Below are 23,699 nucleotides of genomic sequence, written 5' to 3' on the forward strand. Positions count from 1 at the left end.
TTTGTCATATATGGAAGTGTATGCTTTGCATTATGATAAAGAGAGTAGGCAGACAGAAGACAGAACAGGCTTTTCTGTGTATTAGTAAGCTTTCATCATTGTGCAGAAGTCACAAAGTTAACTTTTCCCCAGACTCTGTTTAATACTATAAGTCAATTTTCTAGTTCAGCATTACTGTAAATACAGAAATGTTTGTGGTAGTTTTTTGTTCATGGTGGCCACTTCACAGCGAACTTAAAACCACCACGAACATTTTTCCATTCTAGTATGTGACTACAGTAGATGCCACTACCATGAACTCAAAACCACCATGGATACTCCGTGGATTTTCCTGCTAACGCAAAAGTAAATCCCCTTAAACTTAATGCATTCACAGTATTTTTCAAACCTGTGAACCGAGAAGTTGAATTAGTACAGCCTTGACTGCTGAAATGGCTGAGATGACAGAGGACATCTGACAATGAGCAGCGGATCCATAATGCTCTCTGGCGCCATGTTCAATTTACTGGGAATGGGATCACAAACAAGGTCATTTATTCAAGGTCATCTGGGATTGCCAAGGTTATCTCAAGGTCATCAAGGTGACAATAGAGGGCAAAGATAATTCTGGTTCCAAAGCAACTGAGATGATGTACAGGTGTGTGCTAGAGTTGGGGTTCCTCCGGAAATAGCTTCATCAGGTTGGCAATTATTCATATAGTAAGGTTTCTTTGGCACTACCAAGGAGTAACATACGTCCAGAGTTGGGGTTCATTTTGCAGCTATGATGGACTCCTGTTACTGCCTGCAAATATAGGTTACTATACTTTTATCATCATGATAAGAAGAAAAATCTCCAAAATCCCTTTTAAAGCCATATCAAGCTATTTCCTTACTTATGGGACATTTTATTGGGAAATACATGTATAGCAGATATCATCAAATAGAGGATGGGGGGGGGGACTTCATGACTGTATTCAATCCATAAAACACAGTACACCAAGGTATACTCCTCAGGGTCCTGAGGATTTGTTTTCATGGTGTTTTAATTAAATCACATTTCGTTCAATTGAAACAGGTGAACCAGCAACGAAATAGGTGTGGCCTTAGCATGTAATAACTGTTGAGTGTACACAGCTTTAACATGTATGAATGCAGCCAGAATCACACAAATGCTGCCTGAAAATCAGCATTTACATGGTTCATTAAAGCTTCTACATTCCCCGGAGCTGCATCATAGACATGCACTTTAGCTGGCTCCTTAGGGAAAACACACTGTACAGCCAGTATCTACACTCAAGCGTTACTAAATGCAATAAAGCTCAACTATTAGTACAGTCCTACCCAACGAAATGCCCCCAAGAAAAGCCTGTCTTTTTTTACACGGTTCATTTCTATGATTCCTTCCCAGAACAGCTCAAAACATCAGCTTAAACCAACCCATGCCTCCTTTGGGAAGATGTTCTTTCATTTCAAAGCCAGTATCCTCAGCCAAGTGTGTCCTGTGCCAATATACAGCAGTTATAAGTAATGTTACAGTCTAATAGATTCAGTCAAAGTCATAGAAATGCGTCCAGAAAAATCTGCCCCTTCTGTATACAGGTCATTTCTTAAACCTTTCTCTTGAATACTTCCAATATCAGCTTAAACTCATCGGATGACTCAGTCAAGTGTGTCCTCTACCAATGTGCAGATAGTTGTAGGTACAATCTAAATAACAGAAATGCATCTAGCTAAACTCTTCCTTTACATGGTTTATTTCAGCTTGAGGAGCTTTACAAAAAAATTGAACTGACTCTAACCCTTTTGGGCAAATGTACTGTAAGGCCAATATCTTCAGTGTGCCTTATTGCAATATACAGATTCTGAAGCTATGCGTAACGTTTAAGTCAATTGCAAGTAGTTTCAGTCACAAAAACGCCTCCAGAAAACCCTGCCCTTTCTGTATGGGTCATTTCTAAGGCTTCTTACCCCTGAATACCTCCAGCATCCGGTTAAACTGACTTACACATTCACGTATGTTTCCATAGAGTGGATGTACTGTCTTGGAAAGGGCAATACGCTCTGCGATGTGTACTGAGACACTGAATTACGTCTGGATCACAGAAAAGCAGAGCAAAAACCTTGATCTTTAGATGGCTCGCTGCCTCTTCCATCTGAACAGTTCTACCTTCCACTTCCAAATGTTGTAGCTGCTCAGGGCAACATGTGCAGGCTGTGCTTGGTGGAGGCAGTATGTGCTTAGTGAAGTTTGTCTAAAAGACTGTAATGCAGGAGACGATAAGCTAAGGGCACAACCCGCCGTATGTAGAAATACGTGCTGTCTACGTGCCAAAACGTGGGCAATCTTTTGGGATCCGTACGTACTGCCTCCATATGAACTCGTATGGATTCCGACGGATTTTCGAGCACGCAGACACGCCGTAGAACTTTACATGCAGACAAAACTTTGTGTGCCATCGGGCTGCAGATTTCCCCCACGTACGTGCCAGTATGGGCGATGCACCTGCCCTGTACGTTTTCAGAAATACGTGGCGGACATGGCCTCCCCAAAAAACGTAGGGACAAATTGCACGTACGGCGGGTTGTGCCCTTAGCTTTAGCTGAACAGAAGGAAGACAGGGGCAAGACTTGAGGCAAATGTTACACTCCAATGAAGTTTGTCTGCTGGACACTGATAACAGGCAATATGAATCATAAGCTCACATGATGATGTGTTGTTCATTGTGAAACTGTGACCAAATACAGATCAGCTACTATGTAAAGGGCATCCAGAAAATCCCAGACATCATTCTGGCTTTGCAGTATACTCCTTGGAAAGGAGGTTGCTTTATTTTTCCCCAGACAGCATTTCAGCTACCATTCTTCTTCTTCTCCTTCTTCTATCCGGTTTAGCGTCCGTTGTTCCCTGTGCAGGGGTTGGACGTGTTGTCAGGTCGTTTTGGTCGACAAGTCAAACACAAAACACGACTTGACACGGGTTTGAGGCGGGGTTTTTTACGGCTGAATGCCCTTTCTAACACCAACTCTGCTCACAGCCACCAGAGTCCGGCTGGGTTTCTTGAGTTTTCCTTCTCTTGGGTCGGTCGATGTTAAAGGTCACTTGAATAAATCCTCCTTGGAAAAAAAAACGTCTGGTGAAGAGTCCGAGAGGTTGTTGATCCTTTGTGGCACATGTCCAGCGCAGAAAATGAAGTAAAATGGTGAGCAACTTATAATATTAGATAATGATAAGTTTCTCTGTGTCCCCAGTCTCTGGTTTGAAGAGTAAGAAGTTGTGATGTCGTGATCAGTCTTCTGAGACTTTCAAACTCAGAATCAAAAGCCTTGGGGAGGTTTCAGTCAGTCAGTCACTCACTCACTATCTGGTTTAATGTCTGTTGTTCCTGTCAGGCGAGGGTTAGACACAATGATAAGCTTTTCCAAGTCCATGTCCCTTATCCCTGGCTTGAAGAGGAAGCAGTTGTGACCAGTGATCAGTCTTCTGAGACTTTCAAACTCACTGAAGCAAAAGCCGTAGGGAGGTTTCAGTCACTCACACACTCACTCACTATACGATTTCTGTGTCCCTTGTCTCTGGTTTGAAGAGGAAGCAGTTGTGACCAGTGATCAGTCTTCTGAGACTTTCAAACTCAGAAGCAAAGCCGCAGGGAGGTTTCAGTCATATGATACAGATGGACTGTCAGGTACAGGGCAAGGGTTGTGCCACTTTCCATTACTCTTCCCAGGGAAGATAGTTCCACATATCCAGGTTTGCTGTCTGCTGCCCCCACTGTTGTATCTTGGTAGTCTTCCATACCAGTGGACTTCCTCTGGTATCCGATGATAAAAGCTGTTTGAATCAGAAGCTTTTGTGGATGTAGTCTAGAGACTTCAGGGGATGTGTGTTGGATTGTGCAGAGACTGTTTCAGAACTGCAGCTGTAGAAATAGATACACTTTGGTTGTTGTAACGGCTACCCAGGGAAAGCCTAACCATTGCTCTGGCTTTCTGATGCACTCTACTGTAAAAGGTGCTGATAAGACTAAGCTTGAAGAATGTTCATTGGGCAATGACCAACTTTTCAGGTTCACACGTCAAGTCTAACTTTTTCTTGGCTTTATGTGCCAACTGTGTAGTTAATATTAGCGTGGTTTGCACGTAGTAGTCAGTGCACGCATCACATCTCTGGTGCCTTCAGGGGATGTGTGTTGGGTTGTGCAGAGACTGTCACAGAACTGCAGCTATAGATACACTTTGGTTGTCATAAAGGCTGCCCAGGGAAAGCCTAACCATTGTTCTGGCTTTCTGATCTAGTCTAGTGGAAATAGTTGGAAATAAGACTGCACTTACGCTGGAAGATTGTTCAATTGCCAATGACCAATGTTTCAGTCAAGTCTAACTTTTACTGGGCAGGTGCCAACTGTGTGGATGATATGAGCCTGTGTGGTTTGCTTGTAGTCAATATGCTCATCACTAAGGAGCTAGTGAGTGGATCTTTTTCAATTTAAAGAAAAACTTTTTTGTAGTACAGGTTAACTTTATAGAAGCCCGGTCACTCCTCAGCTCACTAAGAAAACTTTCCTATCATTCCATCAACACCTTTTCCATGTCTTCATAGAGATTCAATAATGTTGTTACTGTCAGACATATGTCTCCATTGCATTTCCCTCGGATTACAGAGGAGACTCTCTGGCAATGACAAAACATAAACCCTAAGGCTTCCTCTTTTCAGAGGAAAGCTTTTGTGATTGATCTCTTTCCATTTACACCTTTTCCAAGTCTTCTAAAACCTTAAAGAGATGTACTAATGCTGTTAATGTAAGACACAATTCCTCTGTTGCATTGCCTTGGAATTACTTTTAGCTTTTTTTTCAAGAAAAGTTCATTTGTTTGAACTCTTTTCATTTACACCTTTTCCAAGTCTTCTAAAACCTTAGAGATCAAGTAATGCTGTTACTGTAAGACGCATTGCTCTTCTCTATCCCCTACGATTAACACTAATACAGTACTGTAGACTCTATGGAAGCATCCAAATAGAAATTGTTCATTCCCAAACACAACTCACATTTGACTGATGTATCTCCATCAGTCTCAGGCATTTTCCCGAGTCCTTCTATCACCCCAGAGACTTGACAGCGGCGCTATCTAAAGACACATTGCTCCGTTCCATTCCCTGGGAGTCTGTGTCTCAGACTCGGAGGCGACCGTTGGAAATCTCTCGGTCTGACTCTTGCTGAGGAACTGCTTCGGGTCAATAGATCTGCATCACAGCTAATAGTACTGTAAGGAGAGTGGCTTTACGTAGAGGTGGACGTCGCAGGGCTCGATGTAGTTTTTCCTGCATATCTGTTTGTTACAGATAAGGTGCAAAATGACCTGCTGATTCACCAAGACTTTGTGTGGGGTTGTACACTTTGTGTGGGGTATATACATGTACTATACTATAGTGTAGGTATGTAAACTTTAGGGTAGTACATGTACATGTATCATACAATATTGTCGTTGTCCTTGCTTGCCAGCAGGGCTCAAAGTAGTTTTGCCTGCATTTGTATCTGCACTGCTACAGACAGATAAGGTACAAAATCATCCTTACCAGACAGGTCTTAGAATATGCTGGATACAAATTATCCACTTTTTTGCACCCAAAATAAAAGGACATGGTTGCACTTATAAATTAAGAATTTGTGTAGAGTTACATACTATGTACTACATGTACATGTATCATACAATATTGTCACTGTCATTGCTAGCAGGGCTTAAACCCTTTGTAATAGCCACAGGCTAGTTATGCAGCCCTGGTTGTGCGTGCTGAATAGCCATACAAAGAAAGAAAGATACATTTAATATTTTCATACACATTCAAGTTAACAGAATGTATAATTATATATTTGGCATTGAAGTGCACATTCTCTTGTACAATTTGTGTATTATGTATTTGATTAGAAATCAGCAAACATCTGAAAAACTCTTTTTTTCCTGTGTTTTTAGGAAAGTTGCGGAGAACCTGAAAGATGATCAGGGAAAGGGAGTTGTGCTGGCCAAACCTGAGCGTAACAGCGCTAGCAGCAACGACAACGCCTGTGTGCGCTGTAACAAGACTTTCTTCTTTCTACTCAACAGAAAGGTGAGTACCAACACAAATTAAAGATGCATCAAATAGATAGAACTATCATCTTGGAAAAGTCAGAACTTTGAACTTAAGTGTAACAACAAGAAGATTTAATCTTCTTTCTACTCAACAGAAAGGTTCGTACCACCACAAAAAATGCAATCTAAGTGTACTATTATATAGATAGGGCTCAGAAAATATTAAAGTCAGAACCTTGAACTTAATGGTAACAGCAACAAGACTTTCTTCTTCCTACTCAACAGAAAAGTGGGTACCACTTATAGCTACATGTAGAGCTAACATCTCAGAAAAGTCAAAGAACTAAAGGGTTACAACAAGAAAGCCTTCTTCTTGCCACTCAACAGAAAATTGTGTACCACCACAAAACTGCATCACAGTGTTATTAGACAGAGCTGATATAAAACTTTTACTTTTAACGACAACGCCTGTGTGCGCTGTAACAAGGCTTTCTTCTTTCTACTCAACAGAAAGGTGAGTACCACCACAAATTAAAGATGCATCTGATAGATTATCATAGATAGAGCTATCATCTTGGAAAAGTCAGAACTTTGAACTTGAGTGTAACGACAAGAAGACTTAATCGTCTTTCTACTCAACAGAAAAATAGGTACCATTATAAACTTTGTCATTGTTCATAAAATATGTCACTGCAAACTCAAACTTTTTGTCACAAATGTTTTGTCACAGATGCATGTTAATGTGCAAATTTCTGTACTGCACTGCACTTTTATGTTACTTTGTTCAGTACAATAATGTTGTATTTTTTCTATGAATAATGATGTGTACATGTACATGTATGTTTTCCCAGATCCGATGTGCCGACTGTAACAACTACGTCTGTAAGGACTGCTCAGCTCTGGACAGCAAGGACAATGTGTGGGTCTGCACCTTCTGTCAGAGAGTCAGGTAGGGTGGAAAACTTCTCTGGAATATGTTGAAGGATTGAAATTCAGTATATATTGGAATGTAGATATAATATATGTAGAATTCAACACAGGAGGGCTAGGACTGTCATCGTGTCAATTCATAACAAGTCCAAATGTCGACACTGTTGATCTTGCTATACGGAAACAAACCAACCTCATCCCATGTCCCATATTTTATAAGTTAAGCAAACTGTACCACACAGATAAACGACCAATGATAACTTTATCGGGGAAAGTCATGATTCCCCGCCATCACTCCCATCCCTAAATCTGTCAAAACCTTTATTTTGACACTTTAGAGTAGCCTTTGATTTAAAATAATTCTGAAACTTTGTACAAAACTTTCATGTTACTCCATGCGACAAGTGCAAATGTACACCCAACCCAGACACAGTACAATCATGATATGTTGATCTTGTAAAAAATTACCTTCCAATATCCCATCCAATACCCCATATATCATAACTGCCAAACCCACTATGACAGACAAATTAACAACCATGTAAAAATCATCAGCGGAAAGTTTCGATTTCCGTCGAGTCAAAATGCCACGCGCGTCACATCCCACCCTGCGTTAGTGTCGATCATTACAAATTAAGACTTGCCATGGACCCACTGGAAAGGGCACCCGCTGTCTGTGGCACGTCTACCCCTGACAGCTCAATTAGCAAGTGCGACATCGTATAATTACATGTACGGCTAGACGGGCTGGGGATGGGGGTAATGCCACACAAATGTAATTTATCTGTATCTACATTGTATATAGCCGGTATAACCGCAGCAGCAGCTGGTTATAATACACCGAAGGACCCGTCACACCTAGCTTTTGCACATTTATCTGCAAGCGTTCTTTAAAACCACCCAGAGAAGATGCCCCTACTGTGCTTGGTGATAATAAATTCTACTCTACGATAGTTCTGGGAAAGTACGAATTTTTGAACACATCAATCCTAGGTTGGTAACTCTCAGACTGGTATTTGAAGGCATGACTGTTTCTTGTCCTTTTTTGAGCTGGAATTCGTTGGTACATCCACCAGTATAATTACATGTACCTCTAGAGGGGCTGGGGATGGGGGTAAGGCCACACCAATATAATTTGTTGGTTCATGCATTTTTTAAGTGAAAATATAGCGAGCGAGCGGACATCATAAAAGTAATGGGCAGGGAGGAAAACTTGAATATGACTGTAGTTAGGGTATAAAAGATCATTTTTTTCCAGATAACTTCAGTGTCACTAACGAAGGATAGTGGATACTATCCGAAACGTCTGACCATTTCCAAAACCATATCCAGTCGCTTGAGTAACTACTTTTTGACGTATCTTATTACCTGGATGTCTAACCTACATCGACGTATGACTGTATTCATTTCATAAGACTGTGTGCACCAAGGCACCAACTTGGTCGTTGGGCTTTGTTTTCATTATGATTTTTCAGCTAAGCATATTTTTTCAAAAATCCGAAAACCAAGAAATGAAATTGGTGTGGCCCAATGGCATACAGCAAAGAGCCAAGCCAGGAAAATCGTAAAACCGAGCACATCTGTGACGGATTTCCCAGAAAACCCCATCTATCACCTTGTTATTTGACACCTTCATTTTCTGTGTAATTTGATCCCTGATGGCCTAGCTCCTTGCTGTGAATCTTAAGGTGGTGTTTGGAGAGTTGTGAATAGAATTTTGACATTTTACGAGAGGACTGTCTTATAAATTACACGTATGCTGCTCGCATGCTATGTCAATGAAGGTTCATCCAGGTAATAGAATATGCAAGGTAACAGTTATACTCAGGCAACTGGACTCTAAGATTATGTCTCAGACAGCATGTACTACCGTTTGTCAACGACCGAAATAGATCTGTTGTCCAATGGGCATTTAACCATCAACTATGAATTTGTGCTGCTGTTGGCTCAGACATGAAGGCTTCTCTGCTACTTAATATAGAGAAGAAGTCTAACCCAACAAAACCAGTATAATGTACACTAGCATAGCATATAGTCATAGAATGTAGTTCCTAGCACCTTTGTATTTTCCTTATTTTACATGTTGTTTGTACCTGCAATTAGCCCTCGGGCAAGAACTTGCAATAAACATATCAATATAAAGTGATCTGCTGGTATTGGTAATAAAATGCAGACTTCTCTATTTCTGCCAGACATCTTGAGCAGCATTTGAACCCACATTTGTATCCTGACCCTTAGATTGCCCCCTATGTTATTATCACCAGTATACACCAGATAAAGAAATGTATTGGAAGGTTTTAAACTTTTCTTCCCCTTTGCTGTCCCAGAGAGCTGAAGACCCAGTCTGCGGAGTGGTTCTACTCCAACATCAAGCAGAGGTTCAAAAGGTTCGGCAGCGCCAAGGTGGTCAGGTCACTCTACAAGCGCAAGGGGGAGAGATCTGGAAGTAAGTGTCTTAGGACTTATAGTCCGAAATATCTTAGATGTCTTACACATGTCTTCTCATTGTGCTTATAACTTTTGGCTTTCATGTGACAGAAGCGCCACCTTGTGGTCTGTAGGGTAAGTGCAGACATACGTACAAAGAGTGCACAACTTGCAAATTTAGAGACAGTAGGCTCACCATACCAGCTTAAAGCCACACTGATTTTGGTTTCAAGTTTTAAGAAACAATTGGTAAATTGAAATATTACCTTAAGCAGTTCAGGTATCTTATGCAGAGAATCAGAGGCTCTCAGATTTATGTTAAGACTCAGGTTTTCCTCCTGCTCCCCTGTTTTCATCTTAAATCTTTCATTTGAAATATCTGAGAAGGAGACAAATTAATGAGCCTAACTAAAACCACAATTTACATTGAGTTTTAGGGTTGAAGCAAACTTACGTCAACCACCTGTAACTTTAGCCAATCAGAGACCTCCTTTCATAAATACATAATATGACAGACTGCTATCCAATCAGATTAGCCCTTTCAAACCCAGTCTGCAAAACCGGTTCGACCGCTCTCCTGTTAGTAAACAAAGCCTTTACAAATGCCACTTTCTCAGAAAGAACAATCTGTTACAAACACACCCTGCAAAAGTGTCTGGCTTTAAGTTTTTGATTCTGATAAAACACCATTTCCCAACCTAGACTCAAACTTTCATTTTTCCATACTTGTTGACTACGTTAAAGTATGATATCTAATATTAGGTGTAATCTTTTAGACTAAGTGTTTTTTTGGCAGCTGAGCCAATTTAAGCACAAACATGGCCGGAGGCACACTGTGAGCTTACATGTTCCAATTTTACTTTGTGTACACACAATTGAATATGTCAGGGGACGGACCATTTCTGTACCTGGGGATGTGTGTACAATCATGAATTGGATAGTTAGTGAGGAACGAAGTCAAACCTGCCTATAAAGACCACTCAGGTGACTGATGAAATCTGGTCCTTGTGGACAGGTGGTCACTATAACTATAGACAGGATTCTTAATACTTAATAATTCATAATAGAATTATCCACACTATGTCACCACTAAAAGTGGTCATAATTTCCAGATAGTTCTTAATAATAGAAGTGGTTACTTGAACTGGTTTGACAGTACTTGAAACTTTCCAGAACCAGATGAAGCTGAGTCATTAGACTGGCTTGTCTACTGTGATTAGGCTGGGTGGAGCAGTGATTATACTGTGTTATTATCATGTTAATGCCGTGTCTGAAAAGTAAGAGTTGGGCACTTTTTCAATGGGAGTGTGTGGTTATTTGGAGTGATTATCCAAAACAGAAAAGTGTGAAAACCCCCCAGATAGTCTCCAAGTTGGCATAATTAAGTTCTAAAACAATCTGCTAACTGTTAAATCATGCAATACTGAAGAAGAGGTACATTGTTGTGTACTTTTTCAAAGAAACTATATTCACTAGGCATGGTTATTGAAAGTTATTACTAGTATCCCAAACAGAAAAGGTGGTATTTTATAGTTTCCAGGTTGGCACAATTTCTATAGTAAGAGCAACTGCAAGTAGTTGTACTTTTCAAAGCTTTTTTTAAAGAATTTAGAAGACGAAAATTTTCCTCTGTGAGCCTTTTTAACCAGACCAGGTGTGTCTTGACGCACAGGTAAGACCTCACCTGCCCCTCCCACTAATTACACACATAACGAGTCCCCCCTGTACTAATTAACGAGTGGCCCCTCACCCAGTAGGGCGGGAAATGGCCCCATTGATCAGGCACAAAGGCGATCCCCGCGATCCCGGTATCGTAAAGAGGATTCCCACGCTTACGAGTCGTCTTCGGGACTCAGCACGAGGTTAGGAGTCACAAACTTCGCAAACTTGGAGTGGTTCGTTTCCTTGGGTCAGTCGATCAAGGATTTGGCCAGGAAATGGCTGACTTGTAGCAGTTCATTGTTGTCAATCTGGGCTGAGATTGTGGACAAGATTTTTGACAGTGTCTTGTGATTATCCTGGAGGGAGTCTTACCGACAACAAACCTGGAGGGAAGCTTTGAAATCTGGACACTTGTCAGGCAAGCAAAGTTTGAAAGTTGTGGACGTACTTTTCGTCTAGGACAAGATCAGCAATTTGGATATGACAAGTCAAGTGGCATTTGTAATTAGTCAAGGCTGAGGCTGGGATTTTGCCTGAAGACTTTTATCAGTGCCTGTGGCCTGGATTTTTGCCCAACGACAAAGCTGGAAACAAGGTGTGAAAACTGGACAGTTCAGAGGCAAGCAAACCACTTCAAGTTGTGGCTCAGTTATTTTGTGGCTCCAGTAAACCTGGGATCAACTTGCAAGGCTGTCAACGTGTCAATACTGTTCTGTACCTACTCTGCTTGACAGCTCTGCTTTGTAAAGGTATTTCTACCAAGTCTTAAGACAATCATGGGGACTGAAGGAAACCAAGACTTCTCCTTGCCTTTCTAAGACATTTCTGTGTCTTGTATTGTTGGTTCAGTACAGTTTGGACACCCTGAAATTCTGATCATAACAAAAGTGGGCAGGTCTCGTTTGGGTGGGTATTGGAATGTGTGCCATGCACGGGAGCCACCCTGTTTGTGGACAGCACTTTTATTTCAAAACCTCACAGTGCATACATACATACAGAAAAAGCAAGCCAAACTTTTTGGAAGGATGTCTGAACTTTGCTTGGAGGACATGATCATTGTTTAAAAGATTGATAAGTGGTCTAGATACATTAAAATAATATTCAAAGACAATTTGATCCCTACAACTGGAAAAGGAGATTACTTCTGGACATTTCAAGAAGTGTTCATTGTTTGACTTCTTCACAAATCTTTGTGACAAAGGAAAAAGTCAGCAAAGCATTCCAGGATTCAACAAAGACTCAAGATTTTTGTTCTTGACAAAACAAAAGTTTCCACAGGACAAGGCATCTCAGGGATCAAACAAGTCTGGGAAGATTAGGTTTTTTGAGATAAGACAACAAAAATCCTCTCATTTCAGGATTTGCTATTCAAAATTACCACTTGACAATCTTTTTTGTAAAAAGCAAATTAGAGCTATTTGAATATATCTTACTGAGCTCAACATTTCGATTAAAAAAACACTACAAAGTTCTTTAAACACGTTTGATTGCTAGGATACTATTTAACGAACAGCTTTGTTGACTGTGATTTGACACAAAATTAGGTTGTTTTGTGGTCTCAGTGTGAAAATTTTGTCACCTCTGAAATTGACTTTTTTTCCTTTTAGCATTTTTAAGCTGTTTTTTGAAGACTCAAGGATTATTAGTGCCATCTGAAGTTCATTTGTGACAATCTAAGAACTTTCCCCATCTGGGATTTAGACAGAGCCGTTTGTTTTGTTACCAGTTGTGTAAAAAGTACCACGTCACAGAGCAAAAACATATAATTATCAAGACGCAGATTGTTAGTTGTGCCCAAACTCATTGGAAAGGGGGTAATTTGTTTTCTGTAGCTCCAAATCCTCATCAAATTACAGCATCTCTAAGTCTTTCAAATTCCAAACAGCTGACTCACTCCAAGGGTAGCAGTACTGTGGAAGGAAGCTTCTTTTTCCAAAAATTGGGGGGAACTTTTTTTCAGCTGGTTTCTTACCTGTGAAATGTGACAGCTAGTCTGTAAATGATTGAAATTTGAAGCCCCTTTACTGAAACTGACTGTGAAAACTTTAGCCTTTTCTGTCAAGACATAACTTAAGATGGCAGACTACTCATGTCTTAAGGACCTCGAAGTCTCAGAAGGAAGTGGACATGCTCCCACAAAATCAGACTTCTCCTGTCTTCATGGCAGAAGAAACATTGAGAAAGTTTCACATCACCAAAAGGAAAGAGTCAACAACAAAGAGTCGAACATCATCACAAGTGGAGACCCTGATAAACACGAGGATCATACCTTCTTTACCCACATATACGGCTGCATGGATGGGCGGAGAATGCCGCCGAAGAAACCAGAATGTGGTGACCACGTCCGACTGGCTCTCGATCTCACTCCTGTCATCTTCAACATCCGGCGAGCGAAGAACGAAGCCTACGTGATCCAAAACCGACTAAAATGGATGAAGAAGAGCAAGAGCACACCTGATTTGAGCCAGCTCGGTGACGAGATTTTGTTCTTGGAAGGTTTTGCTGACTCATCAAAATCGGACACCCGAAAATGCTCGCATACTTACTCTCGGTCACGTGCACATCAGAGAAGAGGCGACTGTCCATACTGTGCAAGAGTTCGGTCCAACTCGGCGCCAAATGTTAGAGATAAAGAAGAAACATTCTCCACAGGTTCTGAAAACCTTCCAAGGGAAAAATCTGGTTCACAAAGTGATCTTAGAAGTCCTACAAGGTGGAAGAGTGAGGAAGATGTTGAAGATCAGGGCAAGAAGGTTAAGACAACGTACTACAAGTCTCGTATGAAAATAGACATTGGTGGCGATTCCACAGCCAAAGATTTCCAGGAAAATGAGACAAAATCAGTTACAGGAGATGACAGAGATGAAAGGAAAATAGTAAGGGAGGAGCTTTCAGTTCATCTGGAAAGTGGTGAACAGAAGAAGAGAAAGTCTTCCTCAGACTCCACCAGATTCTCTTGCATAGTGGACGCTGAGGACAAAGACACAGTGTTTAAAGAAGTCCCTTCTAAGCTTGAGAAAGAGGAGAAAGAACAGCCTCGCATGCATGAAGTTTCTTCCAAAACTGTGAAAAAGGAAAGGTTGAAGCAAAAACAGCCTTCGACAGTTGGAAATTTAGAAGGAAAGGACAAAGAGAAGGGCAGAAAAGCTGTCACAAGAAGAGAACAGTCAAAGAAAGAGCAACTCGACATCCGTAAGGTCCCAACAAAAACAGAGGAAATACAAGTCACAGACCAAGAACTCTCTGCTATGGCCGCAAAATCGAAAGGACAAAACAAGAACAAGGACAGAAAACCAACTGTTACAAGAAGAGCACAAGCAAACCAAAAGCAACCTGACATCGGGAAAATTTCAACCAAAACAGAAGAAATGAAATATGAAGATCAAATCCTTTCTATGACTACACCAAAATCTAGAGAGCATGACAAAGACATGGACAGAAAAGCAACTGTGGCAGACAGAGCACAGTTAAAGAAAGAGGAAGTTGTACAACAGCCTCAGGAGCTTCCAGAATCTTCTGAAAGTTCTTCCAAATCATCATCTACAGCTTCTGTAACAGCTAAGGACGAACCAACATCAGAGAAGGACAAGTTTGTTGCTACAAAAGTAGAAAAGCCGCCTCCAAAGAAACTTGACCTGAAAGGCTATTACTCCATAGAAAACCTGTTCCAGAACAGGAGCAAGTGGCTCTCAAGGAGCCAAGAAGACATCCTTAAAGATGATTCACAGAAGAAGTCTAGTAAAGACGTCGGCAAAAAGTCAAGCCAGAAGTTCTCAAGGAGTCTCTTGGATGAAAGCTCTTGGAAGAAGTCAAGCACGGACGGAAGCAAGAAGTTAAACCAAAAGTTTTCACGGAGTCAGGAAGATCTAGACACAGGTTCACAGAAGATATTGATGGATGGAGGCAAAAATCTAACCAAAAATTTTTCAAGAAGTCAAGAAGATCTCTTAGATACAGGTCATCAGAAGACGTCTGGCAAGGATGGCGGCAAGAAGGCATCACCTATGAGGATGAGGCTGTCCAGGTCTGAAGAAAACCTGATCAGTGAAGAAATCTCTAAGAAGAAACCCGAGGTTGGACCTCTGACTATCGACCCAACAAAGTTCTCAGCCACGAGTGTGGAAGTTTTTAGAGAAATCCCCAAGGTGCAGGCAAACCTGGTCAAGGAGAGGATTTCTCTGTACGAGTCGTTTGTCGAGGAGACTCCTTCCGTTGAGATTCGCTCCAAGTCTCTCCCAAGGAACACGTCTAAGGCTGGAGACGTCTTGAGGTCAAGGTCACTGCCAAGGAACGTGTACGAGAAGTTTGAAGGAAAAACGTCTCAAGAAACTGTGGCAAAGAAACCGACAGCAGCGACAAGAAGAAGCAGAGGATTTAGCAGAAGAGCAGATGCAAAGAAAGGGAAAATTTCTTCAAGTGATCAGAAGAAGGAAAGTAGAAAGGAAGTCTACAAGCCCAAGATAACAGAAGAAACTCCTAAGAAGGACGTCAAGAAGTCTTTAACTTCTAAGGACATCAAACCTACTCAAGTTAAAGAGCTGCCAAGAAGCAGACGTTATGGTACGACAGAAGAAGCTTCCTTGGAGGCCAAGGGTAAAGCTGGCACAGAAGAGATAAAGGAAACTAAGAAGGACGTTCAGACATCTTCAGCTTCTAAGTATGTCAAACCTTCACAAATTAAAGAAACAGAACAGTCAAGAAACAAAAGTTTGGCTAACATTTCTTCTGAGACAAAACCTAACCTAAGTGCGACCCAGTCTTTGGACAATCAGACTTCAGATGATACAGTTCTGCTTCGCAAGGTCCGCAGAAGTGAAAAGATACCAGAATCATCCGAGCCTCTGAAAGCCGTGGAAGAAAAACACCAACAAGTGAAAGAGAAGGTTGAGAAAGTGAAGTACCCCCGAGTCGAGGGCGACACTTTCATTCTCACCAAGATCCGCACAACTCAACTTATGGAAGACGAAGAAGTTGATTCAAAAACAAAACCGGCCCAGAACTGGACCAAAGGAACCAACGGCCTAACAAAAGGAACCAACGGCCTGACCACAGCAGTGGCAGGGTATGCCCTCAACAGTACAGAGGGGAAACTTGTGAATGCGAAGCCCGTATGGATCGATACCGGCTGGCCACAGAAGGGCGAACTGGACGGGTTCTATACGGCCAAATATGGGTGGATCGAGCCCCAGCGGCCTAAGATGGTTCAGGAGGGGATATTCATGGCAAAGATGGTCTGGACAGGTACGGTTTCTTAGGTTATTCCTTTGAGATATTTTAAAGGTCATTCTCATGGTTTGCAATGCCTTGAGGCAAGACCCAAGAAATTATAAATGTCCATTTTTTATGTACTTGTGTTATACATGGAAATTAGCTTGACACGAAATACATGTTGACTCAGTCTGTTGTTTTGTAGCTAAATAATTAAAAGTCTTAAAAGTCTCAAAGTCCTGTCAAAACAAGAATGATAGGGCATAGATCACAACTTTTAGCATAGTTTCACAAGGATATGAATTACTTGAAGAACTCTCAGTGTGTATAATCTTTAACTATCTTTGCAAGAAAATTATTATAATCATCAAAAATGTCAAAGGGATAAAAAGCAATGTGGAAGACCCCTTGAAAAGTTCGTGGATTAAGATAAAGATCTTTCCCACAGTTTACACTGTTCCTTGCGGCAAGACCCCAGAGAAATTGGAAAAGGTCCCATTGATGAGTGATGGCTAAACCTTTAATAAGGTAACCTTGCCATGGGTGAATGTTTCAAATTGTTTTCCCAGGATGTCCTAAAATAAACTTCCTCAGATCTCCTTGAGAAGAATAAGAAGTTAATTCTGAAAATCCTACCAGCTTTATGTGTCATGCTAAATGACATTTATTATAACTAAATCCTGCGATTATAGGATAACAATCTGACTTTAAAAGCATTTGCCTGGAATTTACCTATAGACTTAACAAGCCAAAGGGGCATTCTTTTTACACTTTGCCAATGATTTATCTTTGTGTCCTTACATGACCCCAGGTTGAAACTTGGATTCATTGCTCTAATGTAAATTCAGTCAATGTAGCTGTGTTTGTCTTTGATGACTAAGGCCCAAATCTTCTAACTTTTGTTGGTGTGTCAAGTTTGATAATGGGCCTTCTGGCGGGTTGCTATGTTACTGAAGCTGACTTTTTAGATTTCTTTCACCTTCTTCAAACGTCCAAGAACCAAGGTAATGACTTGGTTCGGCCTGAAGACCAGGTGTGGCCTGAGGGCACATGTGTTACCTGCCAGTTACCTGTCCTGCAGAACAACAGGTGTGTTCACCTGGAACCGTTCCCAGGACCTCACCTGTGCGAGAGATGACCTGAGATTGTTCTGACCTTGTGTGGGTTGACTGTCGGAAGCTGAAGTGTCGTCCACAGTTAGTGTCGTGTCAGTGCAGCAGAAAAACTGGCCAAAACCTGGTACATAAAGCTCAGCTTAGAAGATCAGCTGACATGTGGATGAACACAGTGTCACCTCAGTGTTCGAAATACCCACTTGCGTACACATGTACTTGCAACCACATCTTGGTTGTCACAACTTAATTCTAAACCCAATTAGTGCAGTGCGCAACCTGAGATTTTGCAGTTGGAACACCGCTTTTCCCCACCTACATGCATAAATTGTGACTTACATTCTTGATAAGGTAAAACATCATTTAGTTGCGTGTACCTGCAAGAAAAGATCATTACACACCTGTCCAGTTATGTACTTCCATAGACAAAATGTATTTTCTTGAATGGATTTTCTTTCTAATTTTATATTTAATAATAGAAACAATGATTCTATGAGCCTGCAGTGTTGCCAGTTCAAATGTAGCTATGCTCTTACAAAAGCAAGATTGATTGATAGATTAATTGATTGATCGATTGTTAACTTTCCTCTTTCAGCGTCAGACATTGACCATAATGTACATGTACATGGCATTTGATAGAATCAGTTAACAGTTAAAGATACAGTCATTCAATTTTATTGGTTATCAAAAGATTGATTGATTGATCGATTAATAGACTGTCCCATTTCAGCATCAAACAGTGACCATGGCTCCTACATGGTGCCAGCTAGAATGCCTTAATTATTGATTATTGACTGACTGACTGACGGTTTGATTGATTTATTTATTGATCGATTGATTGACTGACTGACTGACTGATTGATTGATTATTAACTGATTTATTGATTGATTTCCAGCATCCGACAGTGACCATGACTCGACCTACACGGCTCCCGGCAGGATCGGCCCGCGACCCCGGCCGACCTCCCCGACCTCGGACGCGGGGTGTCAGACGGACCCGGAGTTCGCTTTCTCCGACACAGAGGTGCAGACAGACGGACTGGACAAGTTCGCTTACAACAGTCAGTCTGTTTGTTTGTTTGTTAAGCAGCACATTTATTTATCTACTTATTTATTCATCTCAAAATGTGTGGGTAGCCCCTACATAACAATAAAGTCATCTTGATGGAAAATTAGTTCAAAAATCTGTTCTTGGAGTGAGAAAGGTATTTTGCAAGTTGGGTTCCAGAACACAAAAAGCTGAGATTCGAACCCTTAGATTGACAGGTGACAACTTTGCCTTCAAAAGTTAGGGTACTATGACCTACATATACCCAATAGCAGTCAAGTATACTAGGTATAGGCTATTTTGTAGATGCCATTCTTTGCATACGCCCGTTTTGTTGCATGAGGGAAAAAGCAAGATTGCATGATTTCTGCACGCATGCAAGTTTTCAAAGATTTTTGTCTGTTTCCTTTGAAGGAAGAGACCCCTCCTCTGTGGAAAACTTCAAGAGCCAGATTGAGACCATCGTCACGGCGATGGCACAGCCCATTGTGTCAGCAGGTAAGTTCAGAATCCATCACTTTGAAACATTCAAAGGCCCAATAACACTGAAAAAACTAATTTAAAAAAAAAAAGCATCAACTTAAGTGGACAAAGTCTTTTAATTTTGGAGTTATCAGCTAGACTTCAGAAATATATTGTTTTTCAGTAAAGATGAGAAAACCAATCCACAGCAGTACCCTCTAAAATAAAAGTGGCATACTGCATCTTGAGAAAAAGACAAATTTAAAGCCTCAGTTTAAACCCAACAACTTAGAATTTAGAATCAGTACATGTACACAGGACATAGGAGATTTCTTTAACACAACCAGTTTTTCTCCCTGCTGACGTTTTGATGTCTGTCAGACATCTTCCTCAGAGCTTCTAACTGGAGTTCTGCTTCTCGCGAAGTACATGTACACTTTATAGCCTAGACTAGTGACATATTATTGTCCATTGTACTTTCAATTAGTTTTCAGACAAGAATTTGAAATAAACTTGGCATAATTGTCATTTGACATTTTGATACCCCCCCCCCCTCCCAAGCCCTTGCAGCCGAGCGTCAGCAGCAATCCCAGATGCCCCAGAACGGCTCCAGCACCTCGTCGCCGGGCGTCGCCAGCAGCCTGGGCATGGCGCTCAGGGTTGCCGAGGACGTGGTGGACTCTGCCATTGAGAAGGCGGGGAAGATAGCACGGCCCGTTCCTACAAGGACAACCACGGCAAGTATTCTGAAGCAGGGTTGAACAGTTACTGTAATTTCCAACACAAAAATGGGACGTACCAGAATTTTAACAGACCAACTTCAGAATGATTTCTACCAACACAGATGACCTTTCGAGATAACAATTGTTGTAAGCACTTTATGATGACCATCATCTCATGATCAAAGCTAGAACATAAGCTGCATGTAGAAGAATGTGTTGCCTTTGAGTTCACTCACTCTAATGGTTAATGCTACACACTAGATTACATGATTACTGATATTAATGGCTAACTGCTATGATTAATGTAGAGCGGTGATGGTGACAGTGGGGTAGAGGATTAGAGTATGTCTGATGCTAATGGTTAACTATAATTATTAATACAATACTGTAGAATGGTGATGGTGACAGTGGTGTGGAGGGTTCGGAGTGGGATAGCATGGAGGAGCAGGTGATGGAGGAGTTGCTAAGCGACGTGAAGACCCAGTGTCTGCGTAAACTGGCCGGTGCAATAGTGGAGGAGGTGAGGTGGCGGGGTGTGCTCTGATGAACTCTTCTGGTGCTTAGACTCTCTCTTTACTTTCCCTTGGGTTCTGTTGTCTTTTTCAGGTATAACGTTTGCTGGAAAGGTTTAGGGCTTGCTGTTTTGGCTGCTACATTTGTATTATGTAATATCAAAAATATTCTTTTGTACTTTTATGTCAGACTTGATGATTAACACAAAAGAAAGTAAGAACTAAGTGTATTTCTACTATCACTTGAAGAAAAATCACAATATCCAGATTGACCAAGATACATGTGTGTAAGTTCTAATAGTACATCTGAGAATACAAATTATAGAGTTTTTGTTTGACTTTAACATCATTTCATACATTCAACGTACTATGGATGTCCTTTATAATCTCATGTGTTTGGTCTAAACCTACCCCCTTAGATGGGGATCCAGACGGAGAGGGACGGGCCTTTCCTGGCTCCGGTCCAGGAGGAGCATGAGGAGGAGGCGGAGACGGACGGGTCGGGTTTCCGCCCGCTGTCGGACAGGCTGCGCCGGAAACGGGAGGAAAGCGTGAGGACCGTGGAGCTGGATAACGAACCAGCGCTGCTGTATGAAGGTGAGAGAGTGGGGGGGGGGGGGGGAGTTTGTATAGTAATAACCCAGGTCACAGTTCTGACTACACATGCACAGGGTTAAAGGTGGAGGCCCCCGACTTGTAAACAGTGTTTGTCTGGATATCGAGCCGGTGCTGCTGTATAAAGGTGAGAGAGAGGGGGGAGTTTGTAGCAATAAACCAGGTCACAGTTCTAACTACAGTTATGTCAGGTCAAAGGTCAAGGCCCCCAACGGTTAACAGTTTTTGTCTGGACCATCCTTGACTGATACAGTTTCTTCTTCCACCAGGAAAGAAAAAGAAAGGTTACGTAGACCCCAAGAAGGGGAGTATGCTGGCCAGGGCAGACCTGGACTCAACTCTAGGTGTGAAACTCTTAAATTTGTCTTTCTTGCTTTATTTTCTGTAATTTTTTTTTTTCTATTGATACGGTGGCCTCTGAATTATCATTTATTGTTATTGCACGATAATTTGTTATTACTTCTTTGCATGTTCTGTAATTCTTAAGTTTTGTCTTTAGTGGTAACTGCACAGTTTATCTTTATTTTCACCCCTTATTTGGTTTGTAGCATCTATCATGGGTGAGGAAGCCCCGGAGCAGAAAGCGGAGTTCACGACTGAGATGAAGTTCACGGCCGTGTACAAGACAAACGAGTCAGCCGGCGGGAAGGTCTCCCCCACAGGTCTTAGACACAGTCTCTGGTTTCTTAAGATGAGGGCTGAAGGATGTCTGAAGGAAAATTTGATAGGAAAGACTAAGACAAATTTAAGATCCTCCCATCTCTATCTTATGTGCATACATCAGTAAATCCTTTGTTACATGAAAATTGTTTGAACACTTTTATTCTGCTGTACCTGCCGAATAGGATATTTCAGCATGATTTTAATCTTTAAACTTTCTGTTTTTTGTAGCACCCGTCTAAATTTACTCAAATACAGGCCTTAGCATTTTACAACATTGAGATTAAACTCTTTCCTTCTATATACTGCTTGATACTTTTTGTTTTGTAATTGTTTTCTCCTGAAAAGTTGGTATCTGTTTTGATCTTCTTTTGAACTCAGAGACTTTTATGAGAACTATATGCAGGAGGTCCAAAGTTTAAGAAGTGAGATGCTTTCCTAAGACAGTTTGGTTTGTTTCCTAAACCCAGGATCCTTAGACAGGGACGATCTTCTAGATGAGGACCAAAACTGGATGATTCCAGAACCCCGCCCGAAACGACTTCTCTCACGTAAAATCAGCGGAAGTATCGAGGCCCTGAACTCGGAGACGCCCCTGGACAAAACTCCGTACGACGACCACGATTCTGTCGTCAGCGAGCCTGATGAGAAAGACGCGTCCGATGATGACATTGCTGCGGTAGAAAAAGAATCTAGGACACCGACAAACGGGTCACTTTCGCCAGGAGAGATTCGGAAATCAGACTTCGAGGTGGACAAGGTGCAAAAATACGAGGAAAGAATTGCCAAGGAGCAGAAGCTTAGGAAGAAGCGGGAACTATCACCCAAATCTTCACACGTTTGCAACGAGTTGTGCGATCACGACAAAACGACTGCACTTCAGAAGAAAGTACAAGCGAAATCAAAACAACAGAATGTGAACAATGACGAACCCGAGGACAATTTTAACCTGAACAAGTTGGTGCATATACATGGGAGGTTGGACAGTCTGGACACACAACTTAAAGGAGTGTCGACTAACTCCTCAAGAACAGGGAAGACGAAAAAGAGTCCGAAGGAAAGGAAGCCTTCTGAGGAAGGATATTATTCTGCCAAAGGAGAGTCGATTTCATCGCCCAGATCAGAGCTCCCAGAGGATTTTACTGGTACTGCTGCTTTGCACCTTACTTTTTATTTTCTTATTTTGCACTTTGTCATTTCATTTTGATAGAATGAATTGTTTCATTTTTCCTAATCTGTCAGTAACTGTAAAATCTACTACTAGTTCATGCTATAATGCTAGACAATAGTCAACCTGAAGCTCATATTTCCTCACATATCAGACTCTAGTTTTCACAGTGATTATTGTCTACCTATGTTGAGATAGATAGATAGATAGATGACTATTGAATCCTAGCAGTGACATTTTAATTACAATCAATACACTAAAGGAATGCAAAGAAGAAAAATAAGATGTTTACAATGATATCTTAGTGGGTCCATATACTCGTCCTCCAGTGCCCAAATCTACCTGACAAAAGTTATGAAATCCAGTTTTAACACAGTTCTTTCCATCTCCTTTGCAGACCACCTGTCAAAGTCAGCGTTTGACACGTACTCCAAGCGAGTGTCGCAGATCCCGCTGTCCTCCACAGCCAGCTCGCTGTCCTCAGCCTCACCTGACATGGACAGCAGTACACCCATCTTCTCTGACTCAGGACCCTCCAGCCCTGGTGAGGTTTAATTGTTGTCTGACTGTGCCATTGTAGTCCATTACAAGTCAAGACCCCATAGCCCTTTTGACTAATGTACCATTTCATGGACAGCAGCAAACCCATCTTCTCTGACTCAGGACCCTCCAGCCCTGGTAAGGTTTAACTGTTGTCTGACTGTGCCATTGTAGTCCTTTACAAGTCAAGACCCCATAGCCCTTCTATTGTACCATTAACGTTACATGGACAGCAGCACTCCCATCTTCTCTGACTCAGGACCATCCAGCCCTGGTGAGGTTTATTTATCGTCTGACTATGCCATTGTAATCCATTACAAGTCAGGACCCCATAGCCTTTTTCCTTTAGATGGACAGCAGTACTCCCATCTTCTCTGACTCAGGACCATCCAGCCCTGGTGAGGTTTAACTATTGTCTGACTGTGCCATTCTGGTCATTTACAAGTCAAGACCCCATAGCCTTTTTCCTTTAGATGGACAGCAGCACTCCCATCTTCTCTGACTCAGGACCCTCCAGCCCTGGTGAGGTTTAAGTGTTGTCTGTCTGTACCATTGTATTTGTTTTCAAGTCAAGACCCCATAGCC

General features: G+C 41.6%; 2 protein-coding genes across 2 annotated transcripts in view; both read left to right on the plus strand.

Moving 5' to 3' along the window:
- Window positions 1-2,472: 2,472 nt before the first annotated feature.
- On the plus strand, window positions 2,473-20,808 carry LOC118405529 (rab effector MyRIP-like). Its single transcript, XM_035805033.1, has 10 exons — window positions 2,473-2,492; window positions 5,950-6,085; window positions 6,900-6,997; window positions 9,306-9,424; window positions 18,284-18,448; window positions 18,850-18,933; window positions 19,459-19,634; window positions 20,011-20,139; window positions 20,551-20,736; window positions 20,803-20,808. The coding sequence occupies exons 1-10, from the start codon at window positions 2,473-2,475 to the stop codon at window positions 20,806-20,808; spliced, it is 1,119 nt and encodes a 372-aa protein (XP_035660926.1).
- Window positions 20,809-21,884: 1,076 nt separating this feature from the next.
- LOC118405530 overlaps window positions 21,885-23,699 on the plus strand; it is a 13,720-nt gene continuing 11,905 nt past the window's right edge. Inside the window, exons 1-3 of the mRNA XM_035805034.1 lie at window positions 21,885-22,551; window positions 22,972-23,118; window positions 23,212-23,252. Coding sequence (XP_035660927.1) covers window positions 21,921-22,551; window positions 22,972-23,118; window positions 23,212-23,252 — 819 coding nt within the window. The 5' untranslated portion in view covers window positions 21,885-21,920. The remainder of the gene's footprint in view (window positions 22,552-22,971; window positions 23,119-23,211; window positions 23,253-23,699) is intronic.

The sequence above is a fragment of the Branchiostoma floridae genome, chromosome 18 (assembly GCF_000003815.2).
Source record: "Branchiostoma floridae strain S238N-H82 chromosome 18, Bfl_VNyyK, whole genome shotgun sequence".
Lineage (NCBI taxonomy): Eukaryota > Metazoa > Chordata > Leptocardii > Amphioxiformes > Branchiostomatidae > Branchiostoma > Branchiostoma floridae.

Coding starts and splice junctions, on each gene's coding strand:
- LOC118405529 (XM_035805033.1), top strand. CDS start 2,473: ATGGGCGATGCACCTGCCCT. Junction 18,449..18,849: donor GGACAAGTTCGCTTACAACA/GTCAGTCTGTTT, acceptor TTTCCTTTGAAG/GAAGAGACCCCTCCTCTGTG. Junction 20,140..20,550: donor CCGGTGCAATAGTGGAGGAG/GTGAGGTGGCGG, acceptor CTACCCCCTTAG/ATGGGGATCCAGACGGAGAG.